Here is a 22,012-nt window from a genome sequence, read left to right as displayed (position 1 = left end):
TGTGCAAAAGAAGTAGGTTACTGATTGGTAATTATATTATGTTGAAAGCTGAGCAGTCATGAAATATTTACCTATTCTGGAGTCTCAGTTAAAGAGGCCCTGTGAATATTATCCTTTGGTTTATTCTTTGAAGCAGTGGATCTAGACCTGTAATTTGCATGTAAATACTGATGAAAAGAAGTGTATGCTTGGATGAATAATAAGACATGGCTAGATCTGTGATTTTACCTTTTGGCTTTGCGTTGTAGCGACGATGCAGATGGATTCTCTTCGTCATCCTGTATGGCTGTGGTAGTCTCCAAGATCTGATGCTCAACCGTTTCGTGGTAAATGGAGGCAAAGTTATTTAGGAGATTTGAAGATGCAAATAATTTGACGGATTCAGGTTTAGGATTCATGAGTGCGAAGATCCGTATGGAGCCACTTTGTTAGCGTCAGTATTGCCACCGAATAGCTACCTGCGAGCGTGCGTTGTTGCTGTTGATGATCTGGGACAGTTTGGACGAATATGATATCTCCAAATAAATAATTTGTAAGGAATAAGTTTGGTACACTTGATTGACTAATTATGTTATGTTAGTGTGACTTGCCCTGTGGTAAGATCCTTTATGGGTGTTTTATCAGGATCAACTGATGGTGCAGGTGTCTGCACATTGAATGTAAAAATGAGCCTATGTATGTACGGAATAATATAAGGAAACATGTGAAGACTATTAAGGCTAATTTAGAGTACTAAAGAAATTGCAGAGTTTACCGATAGAGCTTGTGGGTCTTGTACGGTATCGAGAAACGTTCTTGCTATTGTCATACCAGTTATGGAGCTTGGATCATCCTGTGTGGCCGTTTCTGAAACACCGATGTTTAAAGGAGAGGTGCGCCTAACTGATCTGTCTAAAATGGAGTTAATCAGATACTGCCTCCTTGCTCTAGAAGTGAATGAGTCCTCGGTGAGCCCAACGGAGAATGCAAATTTCTTTGAGATTACTGCCTGGAGAGGCTGAGGTAAACCAGTTGTCAATTTCAGTGGATTTAAAATTGCTTTGCATTATTTCTGAATGATCTGCCTCGCTATATCATCATATGCAAAGAAGCTGGCCTCAGTTGTGTTGTCCTTGGCAGTAAGGAATAACAGGCATATGTGTATCATGGAATAAAAAGCGTTAAGATCATGATATGGGATATTATATTGTTCACAGAGCTAGCAGCTTTAGTGTTCCTAGGAACAATGATTACCTAGGTAATGTGGCTGTGCCATGGCATTTGGGACATTTATATCCACCACCAGGTTGCGGGTTTGATGTTTTCTTGCATCCTTTACAGGACATATACAACCAGGTGTTGTTGGCCGCTATGTGTGTAACAGTAACTGTGCATTTGTAGCCTTCATCCTATTATAAGGCACATGAAACTGAAATTTAAAAGGAGGCATAGGGCACTTGCAGAAGTGACTGTTTTCTGACGTTTGCTGCATGTCTGCAGTTATAGAAAGGGAAAAAACATGAAAAAAAAGGATGAGGGGGAGGGAGGGGAGTACCGCAAAACTAATTGGGTCTATGTTATTTAGCTCTGCAACATGTTTGTGTTGCAGTGGAGTAACTTGTATCTGCTTAGGTGGCTGTTCCTCAGATGGTGGAGGTCGTTCTATGTAAACGGGCTGATCTTTGAACCTGTTTCATGAGCTCATCAAAATTCCATGAGCATGGATCATATAGTCCAAAGCTAGTGTTTTTAGACTGAGGTAACAGAGATATAATAATTTGCAAATTAATTTTATGAGTTCTTAGCGTAGTGCTGCATAGGTCTTACCTGGAGTAAAATGGTTGAGCCTCTTCGATATTGGGATTCAAATAGTGAGAAAAGGCGGTGCCATCACTGACATAGGGTGTATCTGTAATTTACCGGGAATGACATTGGTCCATGTATAAGTACATTTTTTTTGTATCTATAACTAAGGAAAATCTAATGTAAATTATTCTCAAGAAATAAGATCTTCCTGAATATTTTTCTGAGCATGCAACCAACAAATATCTTGACATTGTAGTGCCTCTTCGAGGCATAGAATCGCATTTGTAGTACATATCGTGGACGAGGCAGCAGTGATAAACCTGGCAAGAACAACAAAGTAGGTCTATGAATCCAGCGGAAGAAACAGCAACTGGCAGCCTTCGATGGTAATGCCCAAAGCACAAAATCATCCATCTTAAACTACACAAAGCATCTGAGGCATCATACAACAATAAACTAAAAAATAGTCCTTTCATTGTTTTGAAAAGGCAGAATTATTCCCTATAGTACAAGAATTATTATATGGTTCGGACTTATTATACACAATTTTAGCAGTTGGTGAGGCCACTGTCTTAGTTAAACAGACTAAATGCAGGGAAAAACTATAGTACAAGATAATATATATATATATATATATATATATATATATATATATATATATATACACACACACGTAGCTGAATCCATCAAGCATGATCACTATACGAGGCATCAGAAAAAACAATAGGTTTGGCATGCATATAGTACTCAACACGAATTTGAAAGCTTGAAAAATAATGTGATGTTCATGTAGCCAGTCCCTGTTTTTTTGTTCAGCATATTAAAAAATCAGACTCATAGGTCATAAACAATGCATCCAGTGCAGTATCATAGACAAAACTGGGAAAAATGCAAGCGAATTGCACAGGGCCTACGAATCGTGAACTCGTCGGAATAGGTGAATTCAGTCCTGTAACGTCCAGGAACAGGCAAGTAAGAGGATTTAGCACTTTTAACTTCGAACCTAGTGGTAGTATATACTTTCTCAGCGCTTAAGAGTGGGCTCTGTCATGTACCTCTGTTTTAGGAATTTCAGCATACATAACATTTCCCTGTTGCAATTTGGAAATAATAGATTTAAATAGAACATAAGGTTTCTTTATACTAAAAAAATGAACCACGCTTCGAACAAACAGGTTAATATAATCTGTATAGAATAGAAGCACAGATAGGTTTCTTTATACTATAAAATCAACAGTGAGCCAAGAAAGGTGGAATCACAAGATCTCTTAAAGGACTGGCAGAGCAAGGGGATAACAGGAAGGAAGGGACAGTGAAAAATATAAAAATGAACCTGAGATAAAATGAACAACAGAGCTACGTTGTTGAAATTACAGCTTAGCATATATGAGATTCAGAGGCCTAATAAGAGGATTGGATCGCATCTTAATAAATGTAAAGCAACGGGGAAAAATAAATAAATCTAAGCATGAAAGGCAATTGTAGCTTGACATCAAAAGTAAAATTGGGAGACCTAAATGGCGATGGAACCTGGTGCTGTGCATGAAGAGGCTGTTTTTTTTTCGTTACACATATCTAGAATAAGTTAGCAAATCACATTTATTCATAGCAGCAAAACGCTGAGGACAGGAAAGCAGTGGAATAAATCTTCATTAGCTGACATTCAGGTAACACGAAAAAGCACTTTCATCTAGCAATCTGTAAATCTGTGTTTGCCACTGATTTATGGTGTGTAACCAGGAATGGCACAAGACACTATCATTTCACTGTTGAGCACAACTTGCATAGGGAAACATAAAAGGCAACAAGGTATGAGGCTAACCTCGTTAGCAAGAATAAAGCAAATGGCGAAGAAGCATATGAAAAAAGCTTACACAATAGCAGATAATGAGAGGATTGGCTGAAAATGAACCCAAAATTTACCATAAATCCAAAACTATACCAAATTAGTATCTCACTGACCTTTATCCAGCAAACAAATTCCAATTGCACGGAGCTGCACAAATGAATAAGATCAGTATACGCAAATTAGGATAAACCTCCAACATAGGGAAATTTAATTTATAAGAAGCATAAGAAAGTACAACAGAAAAAATGGATAACTCAAGGAAAGAACACTGAGCGTCACATTGGGATGCAACATACATCAGGTAGGCAACAGCAATCCTCCAATTGGCCATAACTAAATGGAATAAGGGGCCAAAGAAAGAAGGACAATTTAAATACTTTGGTATAGGTAGACACCGACAATTGTATACCCAATCCATATGCAAGAGATTTATTCAAGTTGACATGCATGAAGAACAACTAATACGGTGAAAACTACAAGTCAGTCCGTGGCAACCTAGCCAGAGCAGGTGCACTGCAAGTTGTCTTCTTTTGAAACTTGAAAGCGAGTGAGCGAGAAGCCATTGCAAGTTTACTACTGGACTACTACTACTGACCATGCTGGAAGCTAGAAAGCAACGGTTCACCTGCTACTGAAAGAGCATGTCTTTCTTTTTCTGATGCCTGTGCAAATGTATGTAGCAAAGACCAATGGCCTCAGACCTTTGCAGAGAATCCCCCACTGTATGTTCAGCATAAGGACATTACAACCAGAATAATAATATGATTATGAGAATAGCCCCAAAAGGAACATGCATGTATTACACAAGGAGCAATTTTAGTGTCTCCCTCAACAAACACGTAATCAAAGGAATTCGACAATAAGGAGTGCAATCTAAATTGGAATTTTAAAAGAACCAAGATCAATGAATTTCAGATGTCTCATAGGTGATAATGTTGTAAGTGTCCCAACCTTCTCATGTATGGTACCGGCGTGAGTTGGTAATCTACTCGGGCCTTTATTTCCTCTCTATAATACAACGATACGCAACTCTAATACAACGATACGCAACTCTCATGCGTATTCGAGAGAAAAAAAAAAGATCAATGATTTAGTTATTTATTTAACTAAGATATTCAGTAGGGCAAGCCACAAGCATGCGTAGCATGTTTACAGTATGAGAACTTCAAGCCGATAGATGGGAAATCAAGGCTCTAAAAAGCAATTCAGTAAGTCAAAACTGTAGATACTTTGAGATGTGATACAAAAATAAATTTAGTTATCGAATTCAGTTACTGCAAATATATGAGAATGAGAATCTTACTAACCCCACAACCTTTAATGTGTCATTCGTGGAAAGAGGAGGTTCAGTGCTGTGCTCAAATGTTCATCTCCAGTTCCTGCAGGCACATTGGATAGATCAACTCAGAAAAAGAGAGGCATGTCATAAATTTTGACAGCACTGAATAATTTCTAACACGGTTTGGAAGACATAGAGTGATCTAAAATATAGATTCACATGAGTAAAGCAATGCAGTTTCCCTGGGGCAGTGTACCTATATACAAGCATGAAAACATACAAATATTCGTTAGTGAGTCGCACCTTTGGAGCAAGTCAGGTGACTGGAAGCTTTATAGCCTACAATGAACCAAATATTTTAGATTAGGTAACGTATGCAAGGAAAATTATATCAAAGAAGAAAATCGGATGCATCACCAAGTACTACCCGAAGAGCAATGATTTTAGAAAAGCTTGGCCTTTAGGCAGTGAGTTGCTTGCAATGACTTTTTTAGTTAAATATCTTGCTTAAAACTGAAAGAACCCTCAGACCACAGGGAAATAGGTACCTGCAGGTCACCACAAGAATAACCTCACTGCAAAAATAATGCCGGTTGCACGCGATTATGCGAACAACACCACAGGAGGAACAGGGACTCGCCTGCACAAATGTTATGGCAAAGAAGCAAAGCACGGGGAGAGGCTTTCCAAGAAGCGTCTCTGTGCGAACACAAATAGTAAGATCTGTGGTCCAACATTGTAAGACATGAAAGCTTATTTAGGATGAGGCAACAAATGAACCTCATAATGGCTTTCGCATGGTGAAAACAAATTCTTGCAATAGGAAGACGGTGGAACCAGAACTAAGATACGGAGGGCCATATAGCATATGGTTTCCATGAGTCTAAAAAATAATAAGTAAACCCAATTAACATCGGGGATGATTGACCTAAAACTCCAAGGCTGTACGCAGCAGTATTAACGTGGAGCAGCACAAAGGAAACATGAATTGTACCGGCATACCTCCATCAGCCGCACCCCCACCTTGGGGGGGGGGGCACCGACCTACCTAGGGTTTCATGCAGCACAGGAGAAGACGCACAGGAGAGACGATGTCGCATCGCTGCACCGGCGCAGCACCCGGCGGGGGCCGCCATCGCCCCACCCTTGCGGCGCGAGGAGGGAGGGGCGTGGAGGAGGAGGAGGCTTGCCACCGCCGCACCGAGGGCCAGGCACCGCCGCTCGGTCACGTCGGGAGGGGAGGGAGCGAGCGAGCGAAGAGGAGAGAGAGACGAGGGGGAGAGAAGTTTGCTGAAGGAGAAGCAGAAGCCGGAGTATATATTTGCTCTATCGGATTCAGACGAGAAGCAGCAGAAGCCAGTAGAATCCACTGAGAGCGATAAGGAGCTGGAAGAAGCAGATTCTAAACGAAGCGACTACAAGTAATCCGGACCACACGATGGAAGATCGGACGGTCAAGGCTATTTCGGTCGACGTGGACAGGGCTGCCGGCCGAGGAGCAGGGCGGGCTTGTTTAGGTAAATTACTGGGCACCTATCTATAATCTATCTATTTTATACTACATTAGGACTCTTGGTGTAGACCTTTGTTGTTGCACATTTGAATGAGGATAGTCATTATTTGTCATGAATAACTATGTATTACATTGTGTGCAGCCAACATTAATATCAATTAAGGTAATCAGGATGTAGACAGGTTATTCTAATTTGGATTATTGGATACGCAAATTGAGGATATAGTGGCGAACTGATCATAGATCAGCTGGTTGCGTCCCTTATGGTGAATCTGTCCACCCGGGTTTAAGTCCTCAACTTGACACGTGTGCTCGTATTTTTCTAGATTTATTCTAGAATTTAACGGCACTATGTTTTGAGTGGACGTCCACGTCGACAGCGAGGCGTCTTTGGTGACTTCATGAATCTCGAGATCTGTCGGCTCAGTCCTTCGGAGGTGTTCATAGTATGTTCATAGGGGTGAGTGTTCGTGCGTCTGTGGGCGTCTACGTGTGTAATTCTTAAAAATTTGAGGATATAGTGACTATACGTTAGATATGCATAGTGAAGATCTCACGATAGTAACTACGGTACTACCTTGTGTATGACCAACATTCAAAATGTGCAACATTTGTGTTATGCAAATAGTAGGGTAATAATGCACTAAGTAGATTTTGTATTAAAAATAAATGTAAGCACTTAGAGTTTGATGAAAATTGAAATGAAAATTGCAAATATTTAAGTAATTACATAACAAAGTCATAATGATAATAGAATATGTTAATTGGGTTTGCTGATTTGGACAAACACATTGAACAATGTATAAGTGCTATTGGGAATGTCATAAAGCAAACTCTTTGAATAATACTAGAAATTTCCATAACATATTGGACTTGGAATTTAAATTGACAATGATAAATTCAATTTTGTGCGATAGTACACATCACAATGCAATTTTAGAAGACCAATGAGTCTACAATTAATATTTCCATAGGTAAATATTAAGCATTATGATTGTTTTTAGTGCAAGATGATCTTATTATTTCTTTTGCAATGTCCACAATAAATTTACAGGATATTTGGGGCTCAAACATAAAGGTATTAGATTATAACTTGGACTATTTTATAGTCTTATCTCCATGGGATTGTTTCACTTTGGAGAAAATGTGTTGCTCATGGTTTACCCTTCATCTCCGATGTCAACTCTATACATGAGCTTGTAGTTACAACTAATTATTCTTTTAGTGGTAGAAGACAATCTCCTTGACAACAAAATATATGTAGTGGCTTGGTCAATTTCTCTCCCATGGATGTTTAGGAAGCTAGGAATGTACATGCATGTAGTCGAATGTTTACGCCATAATCCATCTATTTTAAATTATAAGACGTTTTAATTTTTCTAGACTTTGATATATATCTAGACATAGTGTATATTTAAATATATAGCAAAAGCTAAAACGTCTTATAATTTGGAACGAAGGGAATACTATTTTGAAAGTTAAAAACGTGAACAGATCATGCAGAGTCTATTTTTCGAGGAGACCAGTGGTTGGACTGTAAAAGTTCTTCGTTGTAACCGACTGTCCTTTAGCGTTGAATCTTACATATGAATTCAAGAACAACAAACAAAATACGAACACGAAAGAATCTATGTCATCGGCAATCTTCACATTGGCGTAGATCATTGTTGCCGTGGAGATATCTTGAGGTCGAGGCCAACGTTGACTCCGTTGTAGGCGATCGGAGCGAACATCCACATATCATCCGAGCTCAACAGCTGCGCACAACGAAAAGATTTTGAATACTAGTGAAATTTCAGCGTACACCAACAAGATTTTGGCTAGGGGCTACAATTTTGCAAGAACAAACCTTGATCTGGAGCTGCAAGAACTTGACGTATTGAGCTGCTTCTTCAAGCATCGTGCTGATATCTACCTGAAAAACCACGGCCTTACATACGTTAGAATTAGAACGGCTCGTTATCCTAGCTTTTTCAGCGTTCAAAAAAACTATTGCGAGTTCTTTTTTTCGTCTCAAGCCACTGGTATAAACTTGCCTTGGTTCCATTGGGTACAAGATTCTGCAATACTTTTAGACGCTCATTGATCCGCTCTCTCCTTTTCTGCATCACCAAAAGCAGGAAAATTTCAGAATCTACTTTCAGACAGCAGCAGGCAAGTGCATGAAACTGCATGCAACATCATCGATCTCGTTACCCTGGCGTAGAGGCTTTGCGGATCGATGGCGGCCCCACGTCCGGCCCTGGCCTTCCCACCTGCCGACGACGACGACTTCTTGGACGCCGAGCTCACGTTGCTGCACGCGGTCATCTCCAGCGAGTCGTCGTCAGACAGGTAGTCGTTGCTGGAGCACTGTCGCTGTCGTGCAACATTGCCGTCGCCGCCGCCGTTGCTCTCCTCCTGGTTGCCTCGGCTGCACGCGCCTTTCTGCGCCTTCTTGCCCTTCTTCTGCGCCTGATGCATCCATCGTACGGACACTCCGTCCGTCAGGCATCTAGCTTGTCCATCCAATGCACTGAAATGGCCTAGATCACGAGTTCATGGCATGGCACACTACTTACCGGTACTGCGGTGGAGCGCGATTTCTTCTTTGGAACAGTGCACGTGGTGCTCTCGCCCTTCTGATCCTCCAGCTTCCTCTTGCACACCGCCGGCGTGTTGCCACCGCTGCCGCGGCCGGTCCCCTGGCCGTCCTGGTACTCGAAGTCGAGGTTCAGATCAAGCATGAAGCTCGGGTCCGCCGCCATGATCTGCTCCTCCGGCACGAAGTCGCCGGTCATCGTGAACGTGTTGCTGCCAAAGTAACCATGGTCGTAGCAGCTTGCGCCCGAGTTGTTGGGTTGCTGCATCTGCATGTAGTACGGGTACGGCGCCGAGCTGTAATACTGGTCAGCTTCTTGGCCAGGCCAGTACATGGCCGTCGGCGTCGGCTGCTTCTGCTCGTTGCCGGAGTACTGCACGCCGAGCAGCTGGGCCATTGCCTCGGAGTCCTCCACGGCGACTGACGGATCGAACGAGTGCCAGCTCGCCTCGGAGGACTCCATTGTTTTTCCTTTTCGGCACTAGTTGGTATGATGGCCAAGCTACAGCTACTGGTAGATGGCCGGGGATGGTCGTGTCTGAATTTATAGTAGCAGCACTAGCACAGGGCACAACTTCTAGTTTTCAGTTCAGTTAAGGGAATGTTCCCGCGTACAAGTCTGACCATTTGCGCCTTCAACGTCAGACTGGCGGGTTGTTTAATTCGAAGCATTCTGGGGATGGGAAAGCATTATATTTCCAGTTGGAGATGCTAGCTAGACTAGACAGCTAACACTGCTGAAAATCGCGCAATGATGTAATAGGAAAATGAGACGCAAAATTCAGTTAAAAAAATACACGATTATTTCGTCTGTGGGGAGTAATTAACGAAATGGGCGCAATGAGGGATACTGAGAATCCAGATGATTACATGAATAATAATTGGCTGCAATAGGCAGGAATGATTAGGTGATATATTGCTAGAGTAATGTACAGTGGTAGTCTTAAAACAGTGATTTGCATCGGATGACAAAAATAAGAGACTTGGATGGTAGGACTGTGGTTGGAGAATAAAGATTAAAGAACGAGATGGTCGTGAAGAAGTCGGCGAGATCGTGGGGAAGAGTTCTTTGCCATTATAATTTCACAAGGAGGAGGTAATTTGTTGCTTCATATCATTGAGATTCTGATCTTTGCCTCCCACATAGGGACTTCACAACTAACTCTCTCTCTCTCTCTCTTTTTTTTTTTTTTTTTTGTGTGTTTCACTAGTTTCTTGGCTATAACTTAGAGTGACCGGGCATCATTCTATTCATCCATTGTCGTCGATTAGTTGGTAAACATCTGATAGTTTAGCTTCATTCGTGCGTGTTTATTCTCATCTGGTCTCCTTGTTCCAAATTATGAACGCATGCATATTGTCTGTCTGTTGCCGGCACGACGTACCAATAGCTAGCTTTGTGTCACCCATTCGCTGCTCTTTTTGAGGAACAACATGCATTATGTGGTTTAGAAAAAAGAGGTCTAGAGTGAAGTTTTTAAAACTCCAAAAAGACTATAGTTTTAGCAATATAATGATATTCAAAACCATAAAATTTGTTGCACCTAAACATTTCATGGCACTTTAAAACCAAACTATTTATTTCACAAAACCATGGTATTTTTCTGAAACTACAAAAATACTTTGTATCCAAACATGGCCAAGTTCTTTTCTCGCTGTACTCGTTTGAACTTGAGAGTTGATACTTCAATTAGTGCCTACTCCAGACGGTGCTTTCCTTCTTAAAAATTAGCTGTCAGGTGTCAATGTGACTATATTTGCGTTTATTTATTTCCGCAGTACTTCATTGGAAAAAAAACATTATTTCCGCAGTACTTGTGTGCTTTCATACCTTGCCCGATCAACAAATCTTGTACTTGGGCACCATTTTTTCAGTAGTTTAAGTTGAGGATATTATTTTGCTATTACGTTTTTTTTTGTTTCATGTGTTGAGCCAGTTAGCAATAATGGGATGGACACACATACGTCTGCAATCTCTCGATGCTTAATCTGTTCGTTGAGGAAATATAAACAAGTCGGCACTGGCTGTCTCAAATTACAGGCACGTTATAGGCACGTTCAACAACCAAAAGCAAAGAAATACAGAGAAAATTTTGAAGCCACACATTCGGTCTACTTCGAGAGCATTATCCTTTGTGTAGCTCTGTTTTTGCAGAACAATACAGACACAGTAGTGCAGTGTGCACAATTGATCGAACATACATATATTCCCTCTAGGAGTCTAGGCTGTTTGGTGCACGGATTTCTGACTTTGCGCTGTACAATGGGAGAGGCATGCATTTTTGTTAGGACAAATACGTACATAATACTGCGGTCCACACAAAGGAAACAAAATAAATTGAATTGAAAAGTTTTTATAATAATATGAACGCCAGTTGCGTAGATAAGTTCAACAACCCTAGACGCCGACGCTTTTTTTTTTTCTTTCCTGGTGACAGGATACACACGCCAACAAAACAAAATTAGCCGCCTATACTGCCAGAATCTGGCCGGTTTTCTCCTGACAGATTAGCCAGCTGCTCCCAGAGAATACCATCTGTGTGTACTTGTGTCGTCGTTAAAGAGTTCATAATAATCATGTCATGTCAGTCCACTCTACTATCACGATGCCCGAAAAATACACGTGCGCCAGGGGAGAAGAACGCGTCTCATATACGTATTCATTCATATTGTTGCAGTGGGGAGCTAAACGAGCGCGTGCCATGAGACAGCACCTCGATCGACAACCTGTTGTGGGATGCATGGGAGCAGTGCCGGTCCTTGGATTTTGAGGGTCCTCTGGCAAACTTGTCGCGACGGCCCCTCTCGACAAATGTTTCTTAGGTAACATTCTAAAATTGTAACACCTGACCTAAATTACAAGAAAAACATAACTATATGAGTACAAAGTACTAGATAAAAACTGAACAAGGAAAAAAACCTAGGGCCTAGACAATTTGGATATGAACTTATTCAGAACCAAGATTCACAAATCACAAAAAGGACAGAAGGCAATAACCAAGATCAGATATCGTCGTCTTTGTCGAGCCCTGCTTCAGCTGCCTGGTTGCCGTCGTCGTCTGGAACGCCGTCGTCTGGCTTCTGGAAGACTGGAACTCGAGCATCGGTGTCTCGGTGATCTGCGCTGGTGATCGCGTGGTGAACTGGTGATTGGCGCTGCGTCTCTCGCAGTCTCCCGTCTCGCTAGAAGTCCGGAAGTCACGACTCATGATCGCTATGTGTGCGTGTGCGGGTGTTGGTGGCTCGGCTCCTTGCCTCCCGGAAAAAAAGAGGCCGACGACTTTTTTTTTTTCTTGCTGATGGGCCGCTGCATCTTCTTATTAATCTTAAATCCTAATGGACTATAGCTAAAGGGTATGGAGTATTATATACTTGGGCTTGGGCCCCCATCCCACGAGGGCCCTCGGCCGTCGCACCTCCTGCCCACCCCTTAGGGCCGGCACTGCATGGGAGGTCGCCAGGACGCCACAGCTCTCCGATCCGCGCACGTATATCATCCCCTCACCCATCCATGCCATCCCAGACGGCTGCATCAGAAGCTAGCTCGTCGTACTGATGCAGCACGACGCGTGCTACTTGACCGCGGTGAACGCACGGACAGCCAACGCGCCTGGCGCGCACAGCCAGGCAGCCAGCAACAGCAAGTCAGCAACCAACGGCGCGGGCAGCGGGGTCCGGGCGTCCGGCGCGGCAGGCCGGGCGGCAACGGGCAAGGGCAACGTGACCGCGGGCCTATGTCCTGCGCTGCGGGTACAAATCTGCCGATTTGGCGTTGGCGAGGGGCTCACGCGCGGCTTCGGCCTTTTATCTCTCGTGCTGTCCAATCCGCACGATGGCAGCTTGACTTTTTTTTTTTTGTTTTTGCTTTGACAACATGGCAGCTTGACTTGAAGAATGCAGAAAACCACAAGCCGTTTCTGGGTTGCAGACGCTGGTGCCACATCCAGACAGCAGGATGCCAGACTGACTGGTGGAACACAAAGCAGGTCGACAAACATGTGGTCGCAAGGTTTTTGATTCTCTACTAGACGTTCTGGTGGTCTAGATCACCTGGAAGAAGCCAAAGTGCGAAACCGATCGGCCAGCTATTACGGGCATGCTTGGATCCTTTGCTAGGAGAGGCTTGCTGCACACAAGCAAAGGAAAGATTGCAACTAGTATGGCTCATTCATCTGCAACACATGCGCACAGCAGAGCTAGCATCGCGTTCAGTCTCTGCTGCATGGACATTTTCATTTGATGACCGTTCGCTTTGCTGGAGCAGGAGAGCCGAATCGACTCTCTTGGCTCGGCAAGGATTTCCTTGCTGCGGCTGGCTAGATCACCTAGCAAAGCAAGTTTTCGAGAACTTACCAAACATATATCCTTGCCCAGCAAAGTCAGGCAAGGTTAGGCTAAAGGGCTGCTTGGTTCTCGGGAGGGCCTCGCCTCGCCTAACTAGCTTCGTTGCGTTAGCGCGTGCAACGAGGAGCTTGCTAGCTCGGGTGAGCCGATTTTGCTCTCCTGTGTGAGCCCGCTGAATCTTGCCTGCACGATCTCCGAGACACTAAGGTGAGGGAACCAAACACACACACTCGCTCGCCATCCTCACTTGGCAAGGCCTAACAGTGACCGGCGAAGGAACCAAACAACCCCTAAGGATCCAAGCATGCCCCTTTGCCATTAGGATCAATAAGGAGGTTCGTTGTTGGATTCAGGCTGGTTTCCATAGGCTAGCTAGGGTCGCTCTTGGATAGTTGGATGCTAGACATGTATAGTGCTCCTTCGTGTGGTAGGTCACTTCTTCTTTTTGTTTCATGTAACACCCTCACTTTAACCAGAAGCCATCTAATAAGCCTCGTCCTAATTTGAACATATGCTCACTCAGACACGTTTGTGAAAAGAGAAATGCTATAGAACAACCGAGTGTTTTAAAGCAATCCAACACTCGAATTTTCTCTTCACTATCTCCAGCCTCTTCCTCTCTTCTTCTCTAAATCTGACGGCCTTAAAAGGAGCTCGGGGGAGGCAGGGCAGCCAAACGGTGGGAACAGTGGGAGGGTGGCATTAGGCTTCCGACGGCGGCTAGACTGGTCGGGGCGGGGAAGCAGGAGATAGGAAGAAAACAACCGAATGCTTGTATAGATAGATTAAAAAAAAACTAATCGACGAGCTCAAACGAGCTTGCTCAAAGGTATTTGAATATTTTGTCCCGGCAACAACGTAGCTGCAGCACGAAAGATCACCCAAAGAACTGAAAAATCTCCATGCCAGCTAACGTATCTGCATCACAATAAGGCCTCGTTTAGATGCTGAAAAAAATTTCAATCCGATGAATAGTACCACTTTCGTCTTATTTGACAAATATTGTTCAATCGTGGACCAACTAGGCTCAAAAGATTCATCTCGTTATTTCCAACTAAACTGTGTAATTAGTTTTTTTTTACCTACATTTAATACTCCATGCAAGCGGCTAAAAATTGATGTGATGGAGAGAGAGTGAAAAAACTTGGAATTTTGGTGGCATCTAAACAAGGCCTAACTAACAAGCATAATGAATTTTGACATTCGACCTCACACATTATATTGTTGTCATCTCTGCCCAACTGGTTCCACCGGATCAACAGGTGTCCACACGATCTATAGTTTTATCTCCCCGCCTATATTAACAAGCGTACGTGTGAGTTAGTGGTGCATTATTAGTGGATTTGCAGGAGTCAAAAAACAAAGGATTTGCACGTCCACATCGTTTGTGAAAACTAAACCGATAATCAGGAACAATGATAATTCGCCCAAACGAATGATTGATCGTTAGATCCCTCCTTGGATATGATTCGCTACCCAAATAGGGAGGACTGCAATAATACAGGTTGCTCATTCTAGCTGTCATTCTGTCAAGCTAATCAGCGTGTTCCATGTCTATATATACTTCAGCAGTACTTTTCAGCGAACAAATAGTGTTTTCCTCTCACAATAAATTAGCATAAATATTAGCATAAGCCAAATTTCAGTGAAACTAACAGAGCCAGTTGCATGATGCAAATATCCTGTGCAAGTTTGATTCAGTCATGGGTCATTGCTTGATTTCTTTTTCAACTGAGCCATTGCTTGTTTTTGACCAACCTACATGCGTGTGGAGGGCGTGCAAATTTTGAACCAAATCCACTGATTTGTTCGTTTTTCAGAAAGTTCATGAGTGCGTTTCTACCACCTGCACAGAAAGACCCAACAATTTTAATAGTAGTTTTGTGAAAGCACCAAATCTAAGGGCAGTGCAGGAAACAAGCAATCTGAAATGCATAGGAAAAAAACTAAGTTTTTTTCGCAAACGGGTACCCGTTTTTCATTAAGACGAAAGGAATTGTTTTACAATATCGATGAACTCTGTCTGCTTCATGCCCACTGACAAGACGCCGGCTTGCATAAGTAGCTAGGATTCGTTGATCGGTTAGAGCAAAAGCCTAGCAGGTACATCACACTCAAAGGACTATACGGCCATGGATACAATAAGGCAAAAGTGTAGGGGCCGCTTAGCCTACTCGACGCCTGTCACCTCGCATGGCGAAATCGATGTCCATCGACGCCGACCTCTCCCTGGAAAGAGGGCCTCCATGGCTTCCTGCCTTCCAGGGGGCAGCGGCATGGTGAAAGTCTGCTGAAACTCCTCAAAGAACGCCTCATCAGGTTTCGCCATCTCGACCTCGACCTCGAGCATGAGCTTTTTGAAAAGCACCTTTCTTGCGGGAGTCCGGTTTCGTTGCTTTGAACTTGCTCTTAGCAGCTAAACGGGCGTTGCCGCTTGGGAACTGAAAGGATCAAGATGCCCAAGAGGAGGGGGGGTGAATTGGGCTAATTCTAAAATTCTTTGCAATAATTAAATCCTACACTTAGCCTACTTCACCCCTTGTGCCTAAAAAGTGTTTATAATGTTCTACCGCACAAAAATTTTGCAACCTAAGTTTCAATCCTACTCTAGCATGGCAATTCTATGAATGTAAAGACAAGAATTGAATTGCTCAAAGTAAATGCTTAAAGTAAAGAGAGAAGGAGGAACACGATGATGTTTTACCGAGGTATCAGAGAGTCGCCACTCCCTACTAGTCCTCGTTGGAGCACCCGCGCAAGGGTGTAGCTCGCCCTTGATTCGCACAAGGATCAAGTGCTCTCTACGGGTTGATTCTTCGACACTCCGTCGCGGTGAATCATCCACAGCCGCTCACAACTTGAGTTGGGTCATCCACAAGCTCCGCCGGATGATCACCAAACTCTCAATCACCACCAAGCCGTCTAGGTGATGGCGATAACCAAGAGTAAAAAGCAAGAACTCTCACTTGACCACAATAAGCCTAATGAGAAGGGTGGATGCACACTTGCTACTCTCTTTTTACTAATGAGGCATCTCTCTTGAATTCTTAAATCTCAATCACCTCACTAGAACCTTGCTCTCATTGGCACTCTCAAGGGTGTTTCTCAGCTGTTGAAATGAGCAAAAGTGATCCCTTGAGTGAATAGAGGAAGTATTTATAACTCCTCATTCAAAACAAACTGTTATGTGCCACTGCGTGGTGCCTGGACGCTCCGGTCAGTTCTCCCTGCAACCGAGCAGTTAAGTTGTGACCGGACACTGACCAGCGTCTGGTCAGCCTGACCGGATGCGTCCAGTCATGAAAACTGTTCTTTAGAACCTTACTGATGTTGACCGGACTCTGACACCCAGCGTTTGGTTACTTTGCTGCACAGCATCCGGTCAGTAGCCGAAACCTGACCAGCGTCTGGTCAGCACTGACCGGACGCGTTCGATCAGGATTCTCCCTCTCTGAAACCTTACTGGAGTTAAACGGACTCTGGCACCTAACGTCTGGTCACATTTCACTCAGCATCATGTCACAACCAGATGAGTTCTCCTTGATCAAATGAATTGATCGGACTCTGCGCCAGCGTCCAGTCACACCAGAACCAGCGTTCGGTCAACATTTGACCCTCCATTCACTTCCAACTCGCAATCATATGTGAATGAAGTTTGCTCCAATTGATCTTAGGGCTACTTAGGAGCAACCTAGTGCTAGATTTGACAAGTATGCACCACACCTAACCCACTAGACTCACCTAGGTCAAGTTACTAGTTCATACTCCCCTTAATAGTACGGCCAAAGGAAAAACAAAGTCCTAAACTACTCTAAGTGTCTTCTCAACACTAAACGACACTTAGAACTAATCCATCCTTAACCTTGTCGTCCATCCTTTGAAAACCAAAATGATTTCCATCGTAGGGGCATGACAACCATGATTGCCCAATTAATTGTCATTAACATGACCTAACTTAATTGCATATGCAAAACACACATTAGTCATAGTAATCTCGTATTGTCATTAATCATCGAAACCCAACTAGGGGCCTAGATGCTTTTAATCTCCCCCTTTTTGGTGATTGATGACAATACAACCTCGAGTATGTAAAAGAGATGAGGTTTTCAACATGCTTGGTTCATATAAGATTTTGACAATAAGAATAAAAGAGTTAGACAAGCTTATATGACCCAAGCCAACATGATGTACTCAATGGATATGAAATAAGCGTGAGTACAAGAAATAAAGCTCATTTGCATCGGGGTAAAAATACGGAAGCAAAGCAAATGAGCATAACCAAGTGACATGACATATATAAAGATCAAAGTAGAGAGCACACATGTCACATATCACATAAATATCACTATCACATAGATATCATGATCACATTAATATCACATGTACGTAGTTCAATGCATGAAGGTAAACATGAATGCATAATAGAGTATCACACATAAAAAGCCAAATATAATAGATAAGCTCCCCCTAGATATATTGCTCCCCCTAAGTCTATCATACTCGATCCCTTTCCCCCTTTGGCGTCAAACACCAAAACCTAAGGGTCGGTCGGCGGGGCTACAGCGGATGAGTCGACCGCTGAGGTGTGATGAGCGATCTAAAACTAGGCAGCAACATCATCTCATCCTGAGCTCTAAGCTGTATGACCCTCTGTCGCTAGAAGTGACGCTGAAGTGGTCTGGGTTGGATCTAGGACTGGTGCGGCCTGTGACTCTATAGGTATCACTAAAGCAGGTGGCTCTGATGATGCAATTGATGAAGGAAGCGTCTCTGTAGTCCCAATAATAGGAGCAACTATAGAAGGACTAGAGACATGCAAATCTAGCGATGTAGGCTGCCCTGTCAACTTACTGAAGGTAGCACCAAGGCTCCTAGAGACTATGGTGTCTGTCACAAGCACCGATGAGGTCTGAGCCGGTGTGAAGCCCATATGTAGAGGTGTGAAGGAAAGACCCTGGGCTATCAAAGGTGAGGCAAATCACTAGGACACCTGCTCTGCCGGTGAAGCAAACTGTGGAGCTGGTTGTCCCTGACTCTAAAGCTCACTAGGCTATAGAACTAGAGTCTGTGAAGTGGTGGTAGGCTAGCCGAGCTAAGGTGTAAGCTGTGGCGATGGAGCCCCAATGGCAGTAACAACATGCTGCATGAATCCAAGTAACTGTTGTTGCATGAGGAGCTATTGCTGCTGCATGGCCTGCTGCTATCGCTGAAACTCGTCCTATCTAGCCTAAACCTATGCTAGAGCAGCTGTTGTCTCCTAAGCCTAGCGAGCCTAATCCTGCCTCATCCGCTCAAGTATAGCAAATAGAGCGAGGTCTGTCTACGGTGTAGGTGGAGCTAAGTTGGAGCCACTGGCCTCACTGTCGTGTCACCGAGGAGGCATTCAAGGGATATCCTGATAATCATTGTCTGAGCTATCACTAGGATCGCTCTCGATCATACCCTCCTGCTGAGCATCTAGCTCCTCCTCCTTTGTTGTTGCAATACCCTTGATAGTCTCACCCTACTGGGCTACAGACTTTGACACCTCTAGGCAATGGCGCGGCTGGCTAGGTGTCTTCGCTGCACTATTGCGAAGCATCTAAGTCATGTTATAAGCAGGAAACTCTATAGTAGCTCCTGAATACTCTACCAATATCTCAGGTGGCCTCACTATGACTGTCCTATGAATCAGAAAAGTGATCCAGTGTGCATATGATAGCTGCATGTGACCTCTGAAACCCTCTGTAAGTGTATCCTCCATCTCAAAAAGAATAATATCCCATACATCAAAGACTATCTACTGCATCAGAGCATTCAGTAGCCACAACTGAATGCGAGTCAATCCCTCGCGATATCCCATCCTCGGTAACAGGGTCCTCCTCATGATAGCATCAAGCAGTCTGGCTATAGGAGTAAGATCTCTGGGTGTCCTACTCGACCCCTCGCCGAATGGCTCTGTGAAGCAAGGTTAGATGAGATCTGTGGGAGGCACAAGACCGCCATGAGGGCATCTAGGAGGCTCTGTGTGTCTATAGCAAACCTCATGAATACGGATGGGTGACTCCTATAATCTGAGGATCTCTCTGACCCTGAAGGTCATCAACTTGTAGTCGCAGCCTCTGAATGCAAAGTGTATGAACCTGTGGCCTAGATCAATCCAAAGTGTAGCACAGAACTCATGGACCCATGATGGAACATATATGTCTGTCCGTCCAAGTAAATCAGTCAACCCTGACAAGTAAGAGAGGTGAGGACAGATCTGCTCTCCTACAGCTGCTACAATAGCCTTAATAGAACAAACTCGCTGAGATCTGAAGGCCACCCCACTGTTAAGATATGCATTATAGAAAATCCTCCTACAATGGTGTATAGAAACCCTCTGAAGTAGGCTCATCCCTCCTCGACAGGAACCAGTCCTCGAACTGAACAAATCTAAGCTGCTGCACCTGCTTGGCCGTGGCAGTCCTCAAGTCTAGGTGAGTCACTAGAGGTAGACCTTGTGGTCTGGGAGGCGAACGAGAACCCATCCGCTATGTCTCTACCCTCGGTGTCACCTGAGTACGAGTATGACCAGAGTGGCATAATTATAGCTGAGGTGTCTGCTCTGTCTCCTCGGTCTGCTCTGCCTCCTATATCTGCTCTATCTACTACTATGGCTTCCAATGAGGCTGAGTCTCCTCTATAGCAACATGTCGTCCCTCAAGCATGACAGTCCTAGTTGGACTACCATGATGACGCTCAACCTGCTCAATGGCTACCCTCTGTGCTGGTAAAAGCTGATCTACAATCTGAACTCCACTCCTAGCACCTCCTCTCTTTGCACGCTCTACGACGGCTGCCACTACTGTCGCTCTCACTATATCAGCAACTGCATACTTCTGCTTCTTTGACATAATCTTCTTTGTTGCCTTGCCTTTCACATCAGCAGGCAAGCGAGGCAGAGGCCTCGGATCCTCATCACCTGGACCACCTTCGGCGTTCTTAACACGAGCCATTGCTGAAGCTAAAACAAACTGCAATCATGGACAATAACCAACTGTCACTAAGACTTCTAAGGCTTGGCCTCGATTCATACTCGCGAGCTTGGCCCCGAGTTGACTGATAACTGCCAAAGTGACCTCAACAACACCGACTCGCTACACAATGGATAGATTGGATATATGAATAATTTCAATATACATCTAGAGATACAAAACCCTAAGAAGCAAGCAATAGATACAAAATTAGAATCGAAGGCTTGCTACCTGACAAACCAGCGATCCAAAAAATAAAGGAACAAATCACGAGGGCACCATCGGGAAAACACCTAGGGTTTGCAGTGCGGCGTGGATCGGCGGCAGAGAAGATGCAGGGCAGTGCAATGGTGGTGGTGGCGTGAACTAGGGCAAGTGCGTGGCGGCGCTATTGCTATAGGGGAGGCACAGGCGGCGGCGTAGGAGAGCTACGGGCATGCGGGTGAGCTGCGACGGCTTGCGCGATGGCGCAGCTCTGGTGTGGTCACGGCGTCACGGGGCATGGTGGTGTGATGTGGCGTGGGCACGGCGGCGCTGCAGCAGGGCTAGGGCACAGCGCATGAGAATGGGAGCTCGATGGCAGGGGCTATGGCGACATGAGCGTGGGCACGGCGAAGTCAGCGCGATGGCAGATGGGATGTAGCCTTAGGTCAAGCCCATCGTGGTTATATGGTGGCCCCCAATATGATTGAAAAGGAAATGGAGAAGAGTTCAGATCACGTATGATTTCTACTAATCGGACGCTCTGGTGGCAATGACCGGACGCTGCCAGAGAGGTCTAAATCCTCTCGAGTCATGATCGGATGCGTCCGATCACAACTGACCGGATGCAGCCAGAGTCTGGTCGATCCTTAAATCTTTTTCTTCGCTTGACCAGACGCAGGGACGTCATCTGACCGAATGTAGGGAAAGAACTGTTTCAGCATCCGGTCACTCCTTCATAGCAATGGTTCACCTCCTGTGAACTGATCGGACGCTGGACTTTAGAGTCCGGTGCAGCGTCCGGTCACTCTTTTTTAGCAGATCTTTAATATTTCTTCGCACTGCCTGTTCCCAATCAAGTCCCAACTTCAATAAGACCCAAATAAATACCAATTAGGACTGATGTGAGTGACCTCTCTCAAACCCTTAAAATTTTCAAACTATTTTGTCTTAGGCTATAATTCTTTTAAGAAAATAGGCAATAAAAGAGTAATTGAAGAGAAACGACAAAACAACATTCATGCATATGCAATGCAATATTTTGAAAGTAATTCTAGTTGCTTGTCAAGTTTGATCCAAGGTTAAGCTTCTTCACACGCTTTTTAGCGGTTATCTTAACCATGTTAGACAAGCCCTAAATGCATTACCAAAATTTAAACATGTTATATATTACAATGCAATGCAAGAGACAACACAAACTCATTTTCTAGTGAAGTTACTAAAATCAAGCACATTGAGCTCATTCCTCAACCGACAAAATGTTGCCTCATCTAGCGGTTTAGTGAAGATATCCGCCAATTGATCCTCGGTCCTTACACCTTCTAGTAAAATATTATTTTTAGCAACATGATCTCTAAGAAAGTGATGACAGATATCTATGTGCTTTGTGCGAGAGTGTTGAACCAGATTATTAGCAAGCTTTACCGCACTCTCATTATCACACAAAAGAGGTACACTTTTTAGA

The 22,012-nt window shown here is 43.9% G+C and overlaps 1 protein-coding gene across 1 annotated transcript; it reads right to left on the bottom strand.

The window, feature by feature from the left end:
* Window positions 1-8,087: 8,087 nt before the first annotated feature.
* On the bottom strand, window positions 8,088-9,470 carry LOC136540434 (transcription factor bHLH84-like). The gene is made up of 5 exons (XM_066532440.1): window positions 8,988-9,470; window positions 8,623-8,880; window positions 8,463-8,528; window positions 8,276-8,341; window positions 8,088-8,183 (listed from the first exon to the last, which is right to left on the bottom strand). Exons 1-5 carry the CDS (start codon window positions 9,468-9,470, stop codon window positions 8,088-8,090), a joined length of 969 nt encoding a protein of 322 aa, XP_066388537.1.
* Window positions 9,471-22,012: the final 12,542 nt, after the last annotated feature.

The sequence above is a fragment of the Miscanthus floridulus genome, chromosome 2, assembly GCF_019320115.1.
Source record: "Miscanthus floridulus cultivar M001 chromosome 2, ASM1932011v1, whole genome shotgun sequence".
In the NCBI taxonomy this organism is placed as follows: Eukaryota; Viridiplantae; Streptophyta; class Magnoliopsida; order Poales; family Poaceae; genus Miscanthus; species Miscanthus floridulus.
The sequence above is the reverse complement of the archived record's forward strand: the minus strand, read 5'-3'. Positions and strand labels throughout refer to the sequence as shown.